Genomic DNA, 19542 nt, shown 5'->3' with positions numbered 1-19542 from the left:
ACACCAGCAGTAACACACACAACCACACACCAGCAGTAACACACACAACCACACACCAGCAGTAACACACACACAAACCCACACACCAGCAGTAACACACACAAACCCACACACCAGCAGTAACACACACAAACCCACACACCAGCAGTAACACACACACACAAACCCACACACCAGCAGTAACACACACACACACACAACCACACACCAGCAGTGATACACACACACACACCACACACCAGCAGTAACACACACACACAACCACACACCAGCAGTAACACACACACACACACCCACCCACACACCAGCAGTAACACACACACACACACACACAACCGCACACCAGCAGTAACACACACACAACCACACACCAGCAGTAACACACACACACACACACACACAACCACACACCAGCAGTACCACACACACACACACACACACACACACACACACAACCACACACCAGCAGTAACACACACACAACCACACACCAGCAGTAACACACACACACAACCACACACCAGCAGTAACACACACACAACCACACACCAGCAGTAACACACACACAACCACACACCAGCAGTAACACACACACAACCACACACCAGAAGTAACACACACACACAACCACACACCAACACACACACCCACCAGCAGTAACACACACACAACCACAAAACAGCAGTAACAGCAGTAACACATACATGACCACACACCAGCAGCAACACACAACCACACACCAGCAGTAACGCACACAGACAACCACACACCAGCAGTAACACACACAACCACACACCAGCAGTAACACACAACCACACACCAGCAGTAACACACAACCACACACCAGCAGTAACACACACACAACCACACACCAGTAGTAACACACAAAACCACACTCCAGCAGTGACACACACAACCACACACCAGCAGTGACACACACATACACGACCACACACCAACAGTGACACAGACACAACCACACACACACACACACACACACAGAACCACAACCCAGCAGCACATTATCATACACACTAACACATACAGAGTGCAGGTATAATACACCCACATACACCACTATTTTGTCTCTGACGTGTGACGTATGCTAGGTTCAGCCATTACAGCACCTATAGGGCTCATCACCCACTTTCCAGACATCCTGAATGGCCTCTGTATTGTTGTGTTGTACATTTCCCGGCTGACAGGCGCTCCTCTAACACAAAAGAAAAATCAGCGCAACCAAAAAACGCCATTACAGAGTCCTGAGTGACAAATCTATCCAATAAGATGCTGATCTGGGAGCGGGGGGGAACTTGCTTTATTGCACTGCATCTTAGCTGTTCAGAAGTCCAGGAAAGCTGGGTGACAACCGCAAGGAGAGCTATAATAGCGGCCATATTGCCTGTCACCCAGCTTTCCCAGAAATTGTTACTACTGAAAAGATTTTTCACCAACTTGACAGAACCAGAAGGCAAAAGAAAAAACTCAACGAGTCTGGGAAATCTCGGTGACAACCTCTGCGGCGGCCATATTGGTTGCCAGCCAGCTTTCCTCAGGACCGGAGCGCCCCCCGGAGGTGCCCTGCGGTTTCCTCTCGTTTCTTGGTCTTTATCTTGCCGTCGTCTTTGTCAGTGATGTGAATGGCGCCGAGTAGCGCTGGCATCAGACCGCACACTGACAGCTCTGTATGAAGAAGAATCTGAAATTCATATCTTCCAGCTGGCAGGATCCATCACGTCAAGGTGAACGTCTTGTAAATGTGGCGGGCATCCTGACGAGCGGGTAAATGCCTGGCGCTCATGAAATATGCATGCTGCAGGGCCACATTACAATCCGTGCGGCCTGGAGAAGATGAATATTTCATACACATCCTGCAAAGTGTTCACCTTGGAGAAGAGCAGGAGAAGCGGCGCCGTGCGCAGCTCCACGGGACTGACGGGTCTTCTCTCTGGAGGAGTCCGGGGTAGTAGATTAATAAAGGAGGCGGCGGTGACACCTTCACACATGGTGCACATCTTCTCAGAGTCTTCCTCCATCCTCGCTCTCCGCAGGCACCAAACTGTCAGACTTATCAACGCCGCGACCTCGTTGTGCGGCAGACGCTTCCCCTGCAGGGGCTGAAAATGTCACAGACTGGATAAACTTACAAGAAGTCTTTAACATTCTCCTCGTCACATGCCGAAACCCGGGGACTTACTATCAGTTACCAAAGAGGCAACGACGAGAGCGCCGCTCGGCTGATGAACGTCTTTTTATAGCATAAATCTACGTATAATGTCAAGTCACTGCAAATACTTTACTGGTCCTGAGTTACATCGTGTCTTATACTCTAGTCACATCCAGAGCTGCATTCACAAGTCTGCTGATACATCATGTCTTATACTCCAATCACGACCATAGCTGCAGTCACAATTCTGATAGATAACTCTTGTGCTTACAGACCCAGCCGTCCAGCTTAGCGGAGTCATGTACCGTAGAAAATATATGTTTTCTACATCAGACGGTGGGATATAAGCATTATATCTCCTACCATGAGCATGTTATGTACCAATGCTGAACTGGCAGAGGGCAGCAGGGTGATGTGGGGTCTAGCAGAATTATCGATGCAGCTTTGGATGTGACTTGACTATAATTGTTATTGCAGCTTTGAATGTGACTGGAGTATAAGACATGATGGAACAGCAGAATTGTCAATGCAGCACTGAATGTGACTGGAGTAAGACCAGGTCAGTATCAGTAATGCATAGGATTACTCGGTGTGAGATGTAGTGAGGATGCTGAGCGCTGTCTGTCCTGTGACCTCGTCTCCGTGAGACTTCCGGAATCTTTATCACGCTGGCGCCATGGATCTGGAGAATATTTTCAGAACTGATTATCCGTTGCACAGATTCTGATAAGACGTCTTTGCCGTCCTCTTCTCGTGTGGTGATTAGTACTGGTAGGTGCCCTGACGATTCCCCCGCCGGCTGGCGCTTCTCATCTGCTCGTAGTCTCCGTATTGCTCGTTACCTGCCGCACAAATGATGACATCCAGGAGAGGAACCGGCGGCAGCACAAACTCCTCCACTGAAGCGGACAGCAGCGACTTTCATGAACGGGAACTTGTCGCCAGTGTCACAATGTCCCACATCTCCGACACGTTTCTATACGTTACGTTATATATATGCAGATTTTTATTTCATTAATTGGCGCACCTTCACCCAAGATGTAAACCTCCTGACTCTTCCATGCAGTCCTATGTAAGCTCAGCTATTTATCCTCTAGACTCCTCCTGCCTTCAGTTTCTGGGACAGGAAGTAGCTGTCTGACTGCAATTGTCAGCCTTATTTGCTACTATGGGGTTTCTATTTCTGTCACCTGGTTATACAGAGGTTCTTCCCTCTTTCAGCCCTTCCTGGCAGTGAATAAAAGTGATAAAACCCTCCCCCTGACAGAAAAGAGACAAGTCTGCAGAATATGAAACACGTGGTGTCAGTGACTAGATGTGTGTCCATCAGGGATGTGGCAGAGGCGTCACCCTCAGTTGTAGAGTATAGGGTTATATGGTTAGACAAAACATGGAATGCTGGGAAGTGTAGTTCGGGAGTAATGGAGGAAGTAGCTAACTTCTCCTCCGACTTTGTTTCCAATAGGAATCAATATGGCTGCAGCCTGTGTTATGAAACATGGGATTTACACAGACGAATGATCACGTTTCGCTTCCGGCTGTCCTCTGCCTGGTGATGAGGAGGCACAAGCTTCCCTCGCAGCGGTCACGATGTGGAGGCTGACACTGAATGGACGCAGTCACGGAAATCACGTCCCTAAACCGCAGTAATGGCGAAATAGAGAATCTACAACGAGGCCGTGCTAATCAGAAAACCCGCTCCAAATAAATTCCCCACAACAACAAAAAAGACGTTAATGTGGCCCCGGTGACGGCTTCCATAGCGGTGGTCACCCATCGTCCTGGACTTATGGATGGAAATACAATGAGACGTCCCCTGCACCTGCATTACTAACACTGTCCGGGTTTCCTACTCATAAGCCCAGTGGCAGTTCTCATGGTGACTATATTGGTTGTCACCCAGCTTTCCTAGAAACAGATAAAACTAAGAACAGATGATATTCCCGATGCATCACATGTGCAGCCCCTGCGGCCTCCGCTCGCCTGACTCACCCTCTGTTGCTGACTGTGGCTTTCTTCAGGTGGATGATGTTGGCCGGGAAGATTCCCTGCGGAGAGAAGACGAGAGACGTCAGAGATGTTTGGTGGAAGTTTATTGCTTCACATTCAATATGAGAAGTTTAAGAGATCAGCAGTCAGACCCAATGAGGAGACCACCTGCCCCTAGTGAGACCACCTGCACCCAGCGAGAAGACCACCCGCACCCAACGAGGAGACCACCTGCACCCAGCGGGGAGACCACCTGCACCCAGCGAGACCACCTGCACTCAGTGAGACCACATGTACCAAGCGAGGAGACCACCAGCACCCAACGAGGAGACCACCTGCACCTAGTGAGACCACCCATACCCAGCAAGTAAACCACCCGCACCTAGCGAGACCACCTGCACCTAGTGAGACCACCCATACCCAGCAAGGAAACCACCCGCACCTAGCGAGACCACCTGCACCTAGTGAGACCACCCGTACCCAGCGAGGACACCACCCGCACCTAGCGAGACCACCTGCAACCAGCAAGGAGACCACCCGCACCCAGCGGGGAGACCACCCGCACCCAGCGGGGAGACCACCTGAACCTAGCGAGACCACCTGCACTTATTGAGACCACATGTACCCAGCGAGGAGACCACCAGCACCCAACGAGGAGACCACCAGCACCCAACGAGGAGACCACCAGCACCCAGCAAGGAGACCACCCGCACACAGCTAGGAGACCACCCGCACACAGCTAGGAGACCACCTGAACCTAGCGAGACCACCTGCACCCAACGAGACCACCCGCACCTAGCGAGACCACCTGCACTTACTGAGACCATATGCACCCAGCGGGGAGACCACCTGAACCTAGCGAGACCACCTGCACCCAGCGAGGAGAGCACCTGCACCCAGTGAGCTGCATCCCACCTGCCCCTAGTCACCTGCACCCAGCTCTGATGCTTGCAGAATAGTGAGTGCAGCTCTGGAGCCATTTTTTGTTTTATAGTTTGATGTGTTTTTGTACATTCATTGTCCACTTTGTCATTTATTGACCTCAATGTAAAGGAAGGGGGGGGGGCGGTGTGCAGATGGAAAATGAAGCCAATAGAACCCCAGTCAGCAGTGACCCTGTTTCTAGAGCCCAGCGCCAGCAGTCACATTATCTGCCCCTGGCACGTGGAGCTGATGGGACTGTGGAGAGGTCGCGGCAGTGTCACCGGTGAGCTGGGACGTCGTCTCCGGACTCACGGGTCCCTATGTGGGGATAACCTTAGGCTCTGTGCTCAGGACCCGGCATCCTAAAGGTTTCTATGGAGATGTGAAGGGAGAGACTGCAATGAGCGGGCATAATGCTGCCATTGTGCTGGGCCCTCACCCGCCCCCCGCCCGTCCTTCACGTCAATCGCCCATCACTACGGATTTCTCCTCTTCCTGTTTTTCTCACACTGGTTTTATATAAATAATTATCTCATTGTATTCATCGTCTCCTGTCAGGGGAGGAAACCAATCACTACAAAACTGTGGTGGAACTACAACTCCCAGCAGAGACCACCAGCCCAAGGCTGACGGCCCGCACAGGAGTTTATAGACTTCTCATTGCTCATAATGCAGTTCCCTAATATTTTATAGTATTGATCTAAGGGGATGAAAAAGTCCCAGCAGGATATAGGTGACAAGAACTACAACACCCAGCATGCACTGCCAGACTCTACAAGACCCTGCTGGTAATTAGGAGGTAGAGCGCCAAAATACGCTTCAAACGAGCGGCATGTTATTTTTCTCCCTCCCATTGATTTCAATGGGAGGTCAGAGGCGGAAACCGCTCCAAGAAAGAGTAGAAAGAAATATGTAAGAAAGAGTCAAGAGTAAAGAGTACGCCACTTCTTCCCCGCGAGCAGTTAAAAGGTGCCCGGGTAAGAAAATGCCCCTGCCTCCCATTGGACTCAATAGAGGGCGGGATTTGGGGCGTTTTTTGGTGCCGTTAGCGACGTGGCTTCCGCGTCAAAAAACGCCGTATGAACTGACCATTTGTATAAATTAAACAAAAATTCCAACAACGTCAGGAATGTGAAGGGTTATCTTCGCCCGGGAGGCGCCCACTACATCTCTGTTCACTCGGTTTACGGGATTGCTGCGCTCTCGGCTACGTGTCGCTAAGTGGCCAAAACACAAGAACACGAAGGAAAAGAAAATCCCTTTCTGCAAAAATTCACTGCAAAATCTGAGGAAAACTCCCCCGATATAACAGGGGGGCGCCTGTATAACCGGATAGTGCTGTCAGCCGGCCACCGCACGCTGCCCCTTCCACTTTATAACAAAAACTTTACAAAACGACTTTAAAAAGTATTTGACCCCGCCCCCAAAATCTTAGAACGATTTAGTAAATGAAAAAATATATAACTTATAGAACTAGGCAGGGCAAAGGACTACTATAGGCAGGCTCCAGGACTACTATAAGAACTAGGCAGGCTCCAGGACTACTATAAGAACTAGGCAGGCTCCAGGACTACTAGGCAGGCTCCAGGACTACTATAAGAACTAGGCAAGCTCCAGGACTACTATAAGAACTAGGCAGGCTCCAGGACTACTATAAGAACTAGGCAGGCTCCAGGACTACTATAAGAACTAGGCAGGCTCCAGGACTACTATAAGAACTAGGCAGGCTCCAGGACTACTAGGCAGGCTCCAGGACTACTATAAGAACTAGGCAGGCTCCAGGACTACTATAAGAACTAGGCAGGCTCCAGGACTACTATAAGAACTAGGCAGGCTCCAGGACTACTATAAGAACTAGGCAGGCTCCAGGACTACTAGGCAGGCTCCAGGACTACTATAAGAACTAGGCAGGCTCCAGGACTACTATAAGAACTAGGCAAGCTCCAGGACTACTATAAGAACTAGGCAAGCTCCAGGACTACTATAAGAACTAGGCAGGCTCCAGGACTACTATAAGAACTAGGCAAGCTCCAGGACTACTATAAGAACTAGGCAGGCTCCAGGACTACTATAAGAACTAGGCAGGCTCCAGGACTACTATAAGAACTAGGCAGGCTCCAGGACTACTAGGCAGGCTCCAGGACTACTATAAGAACTAGGCAGGCTCCAGGACTACTATAAGAACTAGGCAGGTTCCAGGACTACTATAAGAACTAGGCAGGCTCCAGGACTACTAAAAGAACTAGGGAGGTTCCAGGACTACTATAAGAACTAGGCAGACTCCAGGACTACTATAAGAACTAGGCAGACTCCAGGACTACTATAAGAACTAGGCAGGCTCCAGGACTACTATAAGAACTAGGCAGGCTCCAGGACTACTATAAGAACTAGGCAGACTCCAGGACTACTATAAGAACTAGGCAGGCTCCAGGACTACTATAAGAACTAGGCAGGCTCCAGGACTACTATAAGAACTAGGCAGACTCCAGGACTACTATAAGAACTAGGCAGGCTCCAGGACTACTAAAAGAACTAGGGAGGTTCCAGGACTACTATAAGAACTAGGCAGACTCCAGGACTACTATAAGAACTAGGCAGACTCCAGGACTACTATAAGAACTAGGCAGGCTCCAGGACTACTATAAGAACTAGGCAGGCTCCAGGACTACTATAAGAACTAGGCAGACTCCAGGACTACTATAAGAACTAGGCAGGCTCCAGGACTACTATAAGAACTAGGCAGACTCCAGGACTACTATAAGAACTAGGCAGGCTCCAGGACTACTATAAGAACTAGGCAGACTCCAGGACTACTATAAGAACTAGGCAGGCTCCAGGACTACTATAAGAACTAGGCAGACTCCAGGACTACTATAAGAACTAGGCAGGCTCCAGGACTACTATAAGAACTAGGCAGACTCCAGGACTACTATAAGAACTAGGCAGACACCAGGACTACTATAAGAACTAGGTAGACCCCAGAACTACTAAAACAAACAAGTCAGGGGAGGTGACCGGTCGTCTTTAGGCTCGTCTTCGGAACATCATGTAATTGTAACGCTGGGTGACTTTGGAGAAACCTTGTATCTCGCACTGATCTGGACTTGTGTTTCCTACTCCAGTCACTTCCAAAGCTGCATTCACAGTTCATTATTAAACTAGAGACACTGAATGGCTACAGATAGAGAGACATGAGACAGGAGGGGATAATGTGGAGCTAGACATGGGGGGAGTAAGATTCAGGAGTGGCGCAAAGAAGAGAAAAAGAGGGAGCAAAAAGGGGAGGGAGGTGATGTCAATGGAAGGAGGAGTATGAATGAGCGGGTGATGGACGGGGCTGACACCAGAGAGCAGACACTACACAAGGGAAGGAGCAGATGAAATACTCCGGGGCTGCGGCACAATCTGCTCCGCGGGGCTCTTCCTGACTCCTTTTTATAGATTGCAGCTTTCACCGCCACTAATGAAATGTTAACAAGCGTGCAATTACTTATGTAAATGTACAGCTGGAGGCAGGAGTGGCCCGGTGACTCACGCCTCAGAACATGGCCGCTCCCTACATACCAGAGGGCACCAAGAGACTGCCAGGCTGCAGCGGGCATGACAGACATGTAACGAGGGGCTGGGGGGGTGAGAACAGGGGACACGTGGGGTGCGGAGGCTTATTACCAGCCGGTCACGAGGTGAGGGAGGACCACTATGGCGCAGCTTATAGAAATGTGTGTCATGCCCCAGAATCTCCACCCTTCACAATTACTAAACGGCCGCCATACAGTGCCCATAGGGGTTGTCAGTCAGCTTTCTACAGATCCTGAATGGCCTTAAACCTGGTCCGGACCTAAACCCAACACCAGACTCTGAGCCAGTCAACTCTACCCGTACCCAAATCAGGTAATGAGCATTTATCTGTCCCAGTGCAAATGTCCTGTAAACTCTGAAATACTCTGCGCTGTCTGGGACCCTGCTCCTTCCACTGTGTAACTCCGGGTCTGTGACCCCCCCACGAGATCATGACACTCCTCTCCTGAAATACTCTGTGCTGTCTAGGACCCTGCTCCTTCCACTGTGTAACTCCAGGTCTGTGACCTCCCACAAGATCATGATACCCCTCTCCTGAAATACTCTGTGCTGTCTAGGACCCTGCTCCTTCCACTATGTATGCCTAAGTCTATGACCTACTAAATAGTCTGTGCTGCTGGGGGACCCTTCGACTATGCAGGGTCCACACTTCTAAGCAGCGGCTGAGATAAGTGATAAGAGGGGCAGCCTCTACAGGACAGGATAATCAGCTTTTCCTCTCGGCTGCTGTTATTTTTGTGCCATTGAGGACGGTCAGCGTCCTGGGATCACCCCTCCCCCCTGATCAGCACCACAGACAGCTCAGCGCACACCATCAGCCACTCGAAATACAAGAGCACAAATCCTGGTCCCAGCGCTCAGGATCTGCTCCGGGGCAGTGAGCGTCTGGGGGGACGGCGACGCTATAAGTGACAAATGTAGCAGAAAAATACGCTAAAGGCCGGTAAAGACTAGAAATCCCCGGGCGAGGAGCTGCACCCAATCAGCCGAGTGTCCGGGTCTGCTGGATCATCCATGATTGACCTTCAGAATGGGCATCATTCACCTTCAATCATCTCCGGACAGGTCATTGGGGATGTCCGGGACAGGAGGTCACGAGTTACGATGACGGGTAAAGCCCCCTCTCCACAGCCATGAATGAGACCCATCAGCAGATACAGAACCCCATGTCTGCAGCATTGTAACACCTGGCGGGGGTCTCCTAATAATGACATCTGCTGACAGATTCCCACTAAAGACATTTATTGCACATTGATCGATCTGTGGGGTCTAAACGCCGACCATCACGTGAGGAAAGCGCAAGAGAACCACGTGCTGTGATGTACATGAGCTTTACTGCTCCCTACTGACACCAGTGAGAAACCTGCAGGAAGGAAAGCAGGGAACACAGCGAGGGGTCACTGGCCGTCCGGTCCTCATAGGATCTCATAATCCCCCACTGTTTTCTATGTGGCTAATCAGACATTCCCGCCTGTGCCCTGTTTAACCCCCTCTTCATGTGACCCCCCCATTCCAAGTCACCCCTGTAAATGACCCCGCTATGTCACCCCTGTAAATGACCCCATTATGAAACCTCTCACTCCATGTCACCCCAGTAAATGACCCCGCTATGTCACCCCTGTAAATGACCCCGTTATGAACCCCCTCACTCCATGTCACCCCTGTAAATGACCCCGCTATCTGACACCCCCACTCCATGTAACCCCCACCTCATTTGGCACCGCTATGTGACCCCCCACTTCATGTGACCCTGAGTTATCTGAGCTCCCTCTCCATGACCCTGCTTTGTGACCCGCACTCTGTGGCCTCACTCTGTGACCCCGCAGTCCATATGATCTCAGCTTGAGGCCTTATTCACACGGACCTATGCAATTCAATGGGGCCATTCAGACAGTCAGTGTTTTTCACGCTGTTTCCGTTGTGTGAAACTCACTGCATGTCCTATTCTAGTGCGTTTCTTGCAGATCATGCGCCCATTGAAGTCAATAAAAAAATAAATAACTGACGGCACGCAAAACTAACACTGACGGCACGCGGAACTAACGCTGACGGCACGCGGAACTAACACTGACGGCACGCGGAACTAACACTGACGGCACGCGAGACTAACACTGACGGCACGTGGAACTAACACTGACGGCACGCGGAACTAACACTGACGGCACGCGAGACTAACACTGACGGCACGCGGAACTAACACTGACGGCACGCGGAACTAACACTGACGGCACGCGGAACTAACACTGACGGCACGCGAGACTAACACTGACGGCACGCGGAACTAACACTGACGGCACGCGGAACTAACACTGACGGCACGCGGAACTAACACTGACGGCACGCGGAACTAACACTGACGTCACGCGGAACTAACACTGACGGCACGCGGAACTAACACTGACGTCACGCGGAACTAACACTGACGTCACGCGGAACTAACACTGACGTCACGCGGAACTAACACTGACGGCACGCGGAACTAACACTGACGGCACGCGGAACTAACACTGACGTCACGCGGAACTAACACTGACGTCACGCGGAACTAACACTGACGGTACACGAAACAATAACGGCACACGGAACTGCAACGCAGCAAAAATGCCATTGAAATTAAAGGGAGGCAGAAAAAGCTTTTTCTTGCAGCATATTTTGCCCGCGATCCTCAATGGCCGCGGGTGAAAAACGTAACAAAAAACGCAGTGAAAACCGCAGGCAGGTCAAAATTTGCCTCAAAATTCCTGCAAAAAAAAAAAGTGTGAACAGGGCCTTATGATGACATCTGTTATCAGTTTTTGTTACCTTTGCATTGGGGTGTTTGATAGATGATCCTCTGTACCAACCTGAAAGACAAGACAATCCATCACTCAGACATGAAACACGAGACATCAGCCGTCTACCGATGAACTACAAGTCTCAGGAGGTTTTCCAGACTGAGTTACAGCAGGTTCAGCGCTGGGTCATCCTGTCTGTAGAAGATGCAGCGCGCCCGCCCTGGTGACCCCGCGCCATCACCGCCGCACTCACTTTACTAATACTTGTGAACCAGGAGACGGAAACTTTCCTCCAGATTCAGGGGTGCAAATAATTATCCAACGGGGACCAATATAGAATGAAGTCTGTAGGGGATAAGGGAGCCCAATATGTTCCTGCCAGCAATAGTATGGGGTACCCAGCCTGCCCATATTTATTAAGGGCACAGCACTACTAGCTCTACAGCATTGTGATCCCGCTCCAATGGCTGCCACTTCAGTGCCCATGGGGGGGGGGGGGGGTGTCACCCAGCTTTCTACAGGTCGTGAATGACATGCATTATTATGTAGTATTCTATTCCTACTGCCTAGGCTGTGTAAGTGTCAGTCTTTACTGTAGTTCTGCCATTCTGTTCACGAAGCTCCAGGTCCCCCCAGGTAGAGAAATTGTGGGAGGACACAGCGAATATAAATGAGAAGAAGAAACCTCAACATATATATATATAATAAACCCGGTGATTATCACCAGTAACAACACTGCATCTGTGACAGATACATTTTCGTTTCTTATGGTGAAACACTTCATTTTTAACATAACTGAAAAGCTTCATAAATGTGACAAACCTTCCGGTGAACTCGCGCTCTGAAGTCTTTGCTGCAGGTAAACAAGCCCCACTGAGCCGCGCAGGACGCCGGTGACACGGGGATGTCACCAAGAAGTGTGTCCAGGAAAGAAGCGGCACATGGAGGGGCCACCGCTGCAGAACACAGCCCTCAGCACCTCTGATGTGTTTACTACAGGACATGACAGCCGCATCCAGTGACAGCCGCATCCAGTGACAGCCGCATCCAGTGACAGCGCTCTTATCAGACTGACTGATGCAAGGATACACTGCACGCGAGGCCCAGACTGGATTCAACTAGTCTCCTAAAATCTTCACTATATCAACGCATTTATGACACTATAATATTAGCAACAACTGGCCCAGTCTTGCTGAAACAGCTGAAAGCTTGTTACAATGTATCAGTGCAGGCAAGTCATCAGCCTGGAGTCCGGGGGAGATTTGGACATCAGCACATGTGCAAACAGTATTAAAGTCCAGCGTCAGACTGGTCCACCGGAGAATCCTCCGACTTTACTACTATATAGGGGCACACAGGGGGCCTAACTACTATATAGGGGCACACAGGGGGCCTAACTACTATTTGGGAGCAATGGGGTCCAACTACTATATAGGGGTACACAGGGGGCATAACTACTATTTGGGGGAACAAAGGGGGACTAACTACTATATGGGGTGCAACAGGGGACTAACTACTATATATGGATACATAGGGACCTAACTACTATATAGGGGTACACGGGGACCTAACTACAAAATGGGGGTCAAAAGGGTGTGTTAATTACTATATGGGGGTACAAAGGGAACCTACCTAACATGGGGGCACAAAGGGATCCCAACTACTATATGGGTGCACAAAGGGGACCCAATTAACATGGGGGCACAAATGTGTTTTAGGATGATACTATACTAGCTGTTGAGGGTCCATACACCCGATAGAGGCCGGATTGCTCCTCAGGATCCGGTGGTCACTGCTGATTACAGATCCGGGGGCTCCACAAGCTTCTCTGGCTCTCTTATGAAGCTCAGTTAAATGAAGCGACAGATTCTCTAGTGCTGTAAATCCCATTATGATGACATTACATTCACACTTATTATTCTGTTCATGTTTTTCCGGTTGGTTGAAAATCGCCCCGACTTCAATTATCAAAATTACAAATACAGTAAAAGTGGAAACTTAAAGGGAAACTCCGGGTAACAAGATGAATTTCCCATTGTGGCCGTTCACCGTGGACTCCAGAATGAATCCTCTGTCTGTTTATGGGGCAGCTACTTAATAAATGCGCCCAGACACAGGAGGGTGACAATGCCCGATGCCCTAACTCCAGTGCAGGCTAATGCACCCGCCTGGCAGCATTCAATGGTGATGCATCGCCAGCTGTTCTGTGCCCAAGAAGAAGAAGGAACCATGAGATTTATACAGACGCCCATATATGGTAAATGTTCAGTGATACATTGTTGCACTTGTGTTACCATTAGAAGGTGCGCTCCGCCCTCACCCCCACGCCATGAAGGCAGCTGCTGATCGTATCCACACATGATAGTGAAGATCTCAAAAAAAGCCCCCCCTGTTTGTATTACATATATCCGTTACTAGGCAAGATGGAGGACAATCGACATTACCGCTAGGGATGATCGCCCAGAGGGAGACAAACCAGCGAGCTACGCAGCGATAAGTAATGGAGATCACTGCTATAAAACTAGGCAAGGTGGCCATTCAGGAGTCTAGGAAAGTTGGGTGACAAAGCTTGTAGGAACTGTAATGGCAGCCATATTGGTTACCACCAAGCTTTCCCAGCATCAGATATAACCTATAAAAACTCGAAACAACTTCAAATGTTAAAGGAACACTCCAAGCAATACTGATCCACTGTGCGACGTCTGGTGCAGAGCCTGAGTGGGCGGAGCATGACACAGAGTCAAAGAAGAAAAAACAGAGGGTCCCTGTGTCATGCTCCTCCCCCCAGGCCTTGCACTAGACATCACACAGTGGATCAGTTTTGCCCCGAGTTTTCATTTAAAAAAAGAGTTTTCTCCAACTTAATGTTTATGACGTGAATTGGACAGATTTTAAAACTGATCAGTGGAGGTCCGGCCGCAGTCCACAGGAATCATTATCCATTCACTGATTGGGGTAATGGCCCCCCAGAGTTTTATAAACATGAACACTTATCTAGGACAACCCCTTTAAGGACAGCCGATTTCTCTAACCATCCTGTAGTCCAGCAAACCCCATAATCCGCCGTCGTTCCTCGCACTCACCTTCACTTTTCTCCAGGATATGAACAGTTTCTCCGAGTTCCAGCGTTAACCCTTGAGGTACCGATCCCCGGAAACTAGAAATGACTGAAACACAGAGAGAGAGAAGACAGATTATAGCCGGGTGACATTAATTACATGGCATCACTAGTTTATCCCCTGCTGCGATTCTGGGGTGCCAATGCGGATGTGTGGGTGGTGACATTACAGAAACGCTGTGTACGCCCGCAGGGTGAGGTGACGAGGACGATCTGCGCAGCTACAAATGTATAGAAGTGTCCCAGGCATTGTAACAGTTAATGTAGGATTGTCTCGTGACATTATAGCGTGTCCTGCCAAGATGATACATTGTGACGCTGCATGGGAACAATGTGTTATGTCGCTGCGTGACAACAATATGACACATTGTACCAGAACGTGTGACAGCAGGGTGTTATTGTGTGGTCGCTGCATGACGCAACACCGGAGCACAAGATACATCCCCGGCCGCTGGATGGAAACGTTGTAGCAATGTGTATCGTGTGGATGTTGTTACACTGTCGCTGCATGCAACAACCACAACGTGTGACAGCAACGCAGGGAGTGTGGACGGCAGCAATAGTGTGAGAGTGTGACGGCTGGAACAATGCCACGTCCTCCTGCTTTAGTTGGCAAATGTTGTGGCAGCTCCACTTTTTGGCAAGATATTGGTGACAGCAACACGTTGTGAGAGCGTTCCTTGGTGCGTGAGAGGCTGCGCTGTGACCCCACGAGACAGCTCCATGTAGTCAGGCTGTGACCCCACGAGACAGCTCCATGTAGTCAGGCTGTGACCCCACGAGACAGCTCCATGTAGTCAGACGGTGACCCCACGAGACAGCTCCATGTAGTCAGGCTGTGACCCCACGAGACAGCTCCATGTAGTCAGGCTGTGACCCCACGAGACAGCTCCATGTAGTCAGGCTGTGACCCCACGAGACAGCTCCATGTAGTCAGGCGGTGACCCCACGAGACAGCTCCATGTAGTCAGGCGGTGACCCCACGAGACAGCTCCATGTAGTCAGGCGGTGACCCCACGAGACAGCTCCATGTAGTCAGACGGTGACCCCACGAGACAGCTCCATGTAGTCAGACGGTGACCCCACGAGACAGCTCCATGTAGTCAGGCTGTGACCCCACGAGACAGCTCCATGTAGTCAGGCGGTGACCCCACGAGACAGCTCCATGTAGTCAGACGGTGACCCCACGAGACAGCTCCATGTAGTCAGGCTGTGACCCCACGAGACAGATCCATGTAGTCAGACGGTGACCCCACGAGACAGCTCCATGTAGTCAGGCGGTGACCCCACGAGACAGCTCCATGTAGTCAGGCGGTGACCCCACGAGACAGCTCCATGTAGTCAGGCTGTGACCCCACGAGACAGCTCCATGTAGTCAGGCGGTGACCCCACGAGACAGCTCCATGTAGTCAGGCGGTGACCCCACGAGGCAGCTCCATGTAGTCAGGCGGTGACCCCACGAGACAGCTCCATGTAGTCAGGCGGTGACCCCACGAGACAGCTCCATGTAGTCAGGCGGTGACCCCACGAGACAGCTCCATGTAGTCAGGCGGTGACCCCACGAGACAGCTCCATGTAGTCAGACGGTGACCCCACGAGACAGCTCCATGTAGTCAGGCTGTGACCCCACGAGACAGATCCATGTAGTCAGACGGTGACCCCACGAGACAGCTCCATGTAGTCAGGCGGTGACCCCACGAGACAGCTCCATGTAGTCAGGCGGTGACCCCACGAGACAGCTCCATGTAGTCAGGCTGTGACCCCACGAGACAGCTCCATGTAGTCAGGCGGTGACCCCACGAGACAGCTCCATGTAGTCAGGCGGTGACCCCACGAGGCAGCTCCATGTAGTCAGGCGGTGACCCCACGAGACAGCTCCATGTAGTCAGGCGGTGACCCCACGAGGCAGCTCCATGTAGTCAGGCGGTGACCCCACGAGACAGCTCCATGTAGTCAGGCGGTGACCCCACGAGACAGCTCCATGTAGTCAGGCGGTGACCCCACGAGACAGCTCCATGTAGTCAGGCGGTGACCCTGGTTCACAGGTCTCCAGTGTCATCAATAACCTCGGATCCATTCTGGCATCTGTTCAGAGTCTGTGGAGCCGTCTAAATGGACTGCGTCAGCGCCATATCTCTTCCCCCGTGACACACTGACGGGGAGCGCTCTCTCTCTGCTGCAGTACTAACCCTCTCAGTGCCACAGCCCTGCTCATCACAGCCGCCTGCCAAGAACCTGCTGGCGTAACCCACTCCAGGCAGACAACTCCAAAAATAATGAGTCGACCGTCACAAATAGAACATGAGTACCGGCTTCTCACCCCCTGCGCCCGCTCCCAGGCCGCAGCGAGCCCCCCACCAGGGCAATCACATCATCCCGGAGACAGGCGGCTCAGCATACAGTAGAGGAATGCCCCCTATAGACGTGAAGTATAACACTATAGATCTAATGTAACCCATTAATATCAGTAATAAACATTGTAACGGAGAGAAGGCGACGGCCACGACAGGAGACGGAGGCGGTGGATAAACCGGAGGACCACATTACTATACAGCCAGCGAGATCCCAGAGGGCCCAAACCAGAGGGCCCCTGTACCACAGCAGCACTATAAAAGTGAGAACAATAATCACACTACAACTCCCAGCATGCCCTGGCCAACTACTGCCATCTGGAAGATTGCCCCACAGAGTAAGCCGGGGGCAGGGGGCCCTTTATTATTCTGCACGATCCCGTCAGTTAGATAACGACCTGATTACCTGGCAGCGCAGGTTGGTGCCGACCTACATTTTATAGATCACAGAAGACAAAACTGTAACAATCCCCAAACCAGAACATGTCTGTGAAACTACAACTCCCAGCATGCCCTGGAGCCTGCAGCTGTGAGGTCGTGGCTGGGTTAATGAGCTATTGAGCTCAGCTACATGGAAACACCTTTGTGTTACAGCATCCCCATATGGCGGGGCAAGGTATTACACTTACCAAATTCAGGTGGGGCTGTATACATCAGCGCCCCCTTGGGGCAGGAGATAATATGACATGTTCTAGTCTGGATATGACCCCATTTTCTACCCTGTCCTCTTCACATTGCGCCATTGCCGGCTCCTACGCGTGGGTACAATGTCCTATCACTTTCCTTTCCGTTCTTTATTCAAATGCCCCACGTGTCGGAGACGCCGGCCGCCTGCGGGTATTTACACTCATACTTGGTGGGAATGTGACGCAATGAAACGCTGTAGGTCTAAGGTTCAGAAGATATTGGTGACTATTTGTCAGCTCCCCCTCTATCTCTATCCCTCTTATGTTTAGATCTCATCCCTGCGGTCCCGGAATCCATAGTGGTCTCAATAGCAGGTAAAGCGATGATCCGGCGCACTGGCGGAGGCTCCTCCAACATCACAGTGGTCGGAAAAAGTGGCTCAAATATCCAGAATAGAAAAAATCCTGGTAAATATTATAGAATCCGGCTGCCATGGCCCTCATTCCTCTCAGACCTCCGAGGGCAATGTTTCCCAAACTAGGGTGGGGTGGGGTCGAGTGAAGACCTCCGGGGGGGTCGCGAGCAACTCACCGATGGTCCTGGTTTCATCTCTATCTGCAGTTATCAGGACTCAGATACAGTTGAATCCAATGCTGGAGGCAGGGAGCTGACGGCTCCATGCTCCACCATCCACTATGTAATGCTGAGCGCAGGCAGGTACAATGTAGTGACGTCATCGCGCTGGTCCGTGGCGAGCCACACGCTACACAGACCGGAGAAGCACAGGGATCTCCCCCACTTGTCATGGAAACGGGGAAAGGAGAGTAATTTATTTTTTTTATTAGGCACTATGGGGTCCCGCTTTGGGGCAATACACTGTATGGGGGCATTATACTATATGGGGGCAACTATTGGGGCATTATACTGTGTGGGGGTCAGTGAGGGGTCATTATCCTGTGTGGGGGTCACTAAGTGGCCATTATCCTGCGTGGTGGCAGCTATAGGTGCATTATCCTGCGTGGTGGCAGCTATAGGTGCATTATCCTGCGTGGTGGCAGCTATAGGTGCATTATACTGTGTGGGGGCAGCTATAAGGGCATTATACTGTGTGGGGGCCACTAAGGGGTCATTATACTATGTGGGGGGGCCATTATACTATGTGTTTCACCCCCCTGTGATAAACCCCCAGCTATGCCTCTGATGGCCACTGATGGACGGGTCGGGTAACATGATCCACCATCAGCGGCCATAGTCGGATCTCAGTGACGCACAGCAGCGGGATACCTCGAGCCCGTCCCCTCCCCCGCCTGCACAATTATTCTTGTTTGCAGGGACTTATTTTTCGGTGAAGCGGACTACCGGCATGTAACTACGAATGATGTGGACATACATCTGATGACATGGGGCGATGTACGGCAGTGAGGGGTCCCAAAAAAAGTCTTGGCCTGGGTTTGGGGACCACTGCTCTGGGGTACGGTAGTCATTCGTCCATGTCATTTCTCTTTAATATTGGTGACTATGTTGATCGCTCGCTGACCGCGCTCCCCGCTCTGCCTCCTGGACATTTGAGGTTTTCCCGGTGAAACATTTTCTCTTCTGAACGGATCCGGTGATATTTGGTGACTGCGTTCACATTGCGGCTTGGGGCGTTCTTCCCTTTTTCCCTCCGATTACTTTATATTTGTTGATATATTTACACGTTTCTGATGTTACTGAATGTAAATTGCAACAATGTAGAACGCGATGGATGCAAAACAAAAAAGTCCCACGTTTCATCCCACTTCCAACCCCGTGAATGCCGCCGCTGCCATATCAACCGCCGTAACAAGGCAACGCGACTGTCGGTGAAGCTGCGGCGCAGATTTTTTTGCCATAGAATAGAAAGTATTTTAATGTGAATGTTGTTTGTAGACGTTTGAATAAAAATGTCCTTGAAAAGAGAGAATGTGACTTCAGACCGGGCTGCGAATAACATCCTGCACCTCCGCAGTCACACAGCCCCGCGCCACCCAA

The 19542-nt window shown here is 50.8% G+C and overlaps 1 protein-coding gene across 12 annotated transcripts in view; it reads right to left on the bottom strand.

Moving 5' to 3' along the window:
• DOCK3 (dedicator of cytokinesis 3) overlaps window positions 1-19542 on the bottom strand; it is a 115689-nt gene that overhangs the window by 70557 nt on the left and 25590 nt on the right. For all 12 annotated transcript variants that reach the window (XM_075831947.1, XM_075831940.1, XM_075831941.1 and 9 more), the window contains exons 2-4: window positions 14517-14600; window positions 11462-11502; window positions 4160-4215 (exon numbers count right to left, since the gene is read on the bottom strand). In XM_075831947.1, coding sequence (XP_075688062.1) covers window positions 4160-4215; window positions 11462-11502; window positions 14517-14600 — 181 coding nt within the window. The remainder of the gene's footprint in view (window positions 1-4159; window positions 4216-11461; window positions 11503-14516; window positions 14601-19542) is intronic.

The sequence above is a fragment of the Rhinoderma darwinii genome, chromosome 7 (assembly GCF_050947455.1).
Source record: "Rhinoderma darwinii isolate aRhiDar2 chromosome 7, aRhiDar2.hap1, whole genome shotgun sequence".
Lineage (NCBI taxonomy): Eukaryota > Metazoa > Chordata > Amphibia > Anura > Rhinodermatidae > Rhinoderma > Rhinoderma darwinii.
This window is presented reverse-complemented; position numbering and strand designations above follow the sequence as displayed.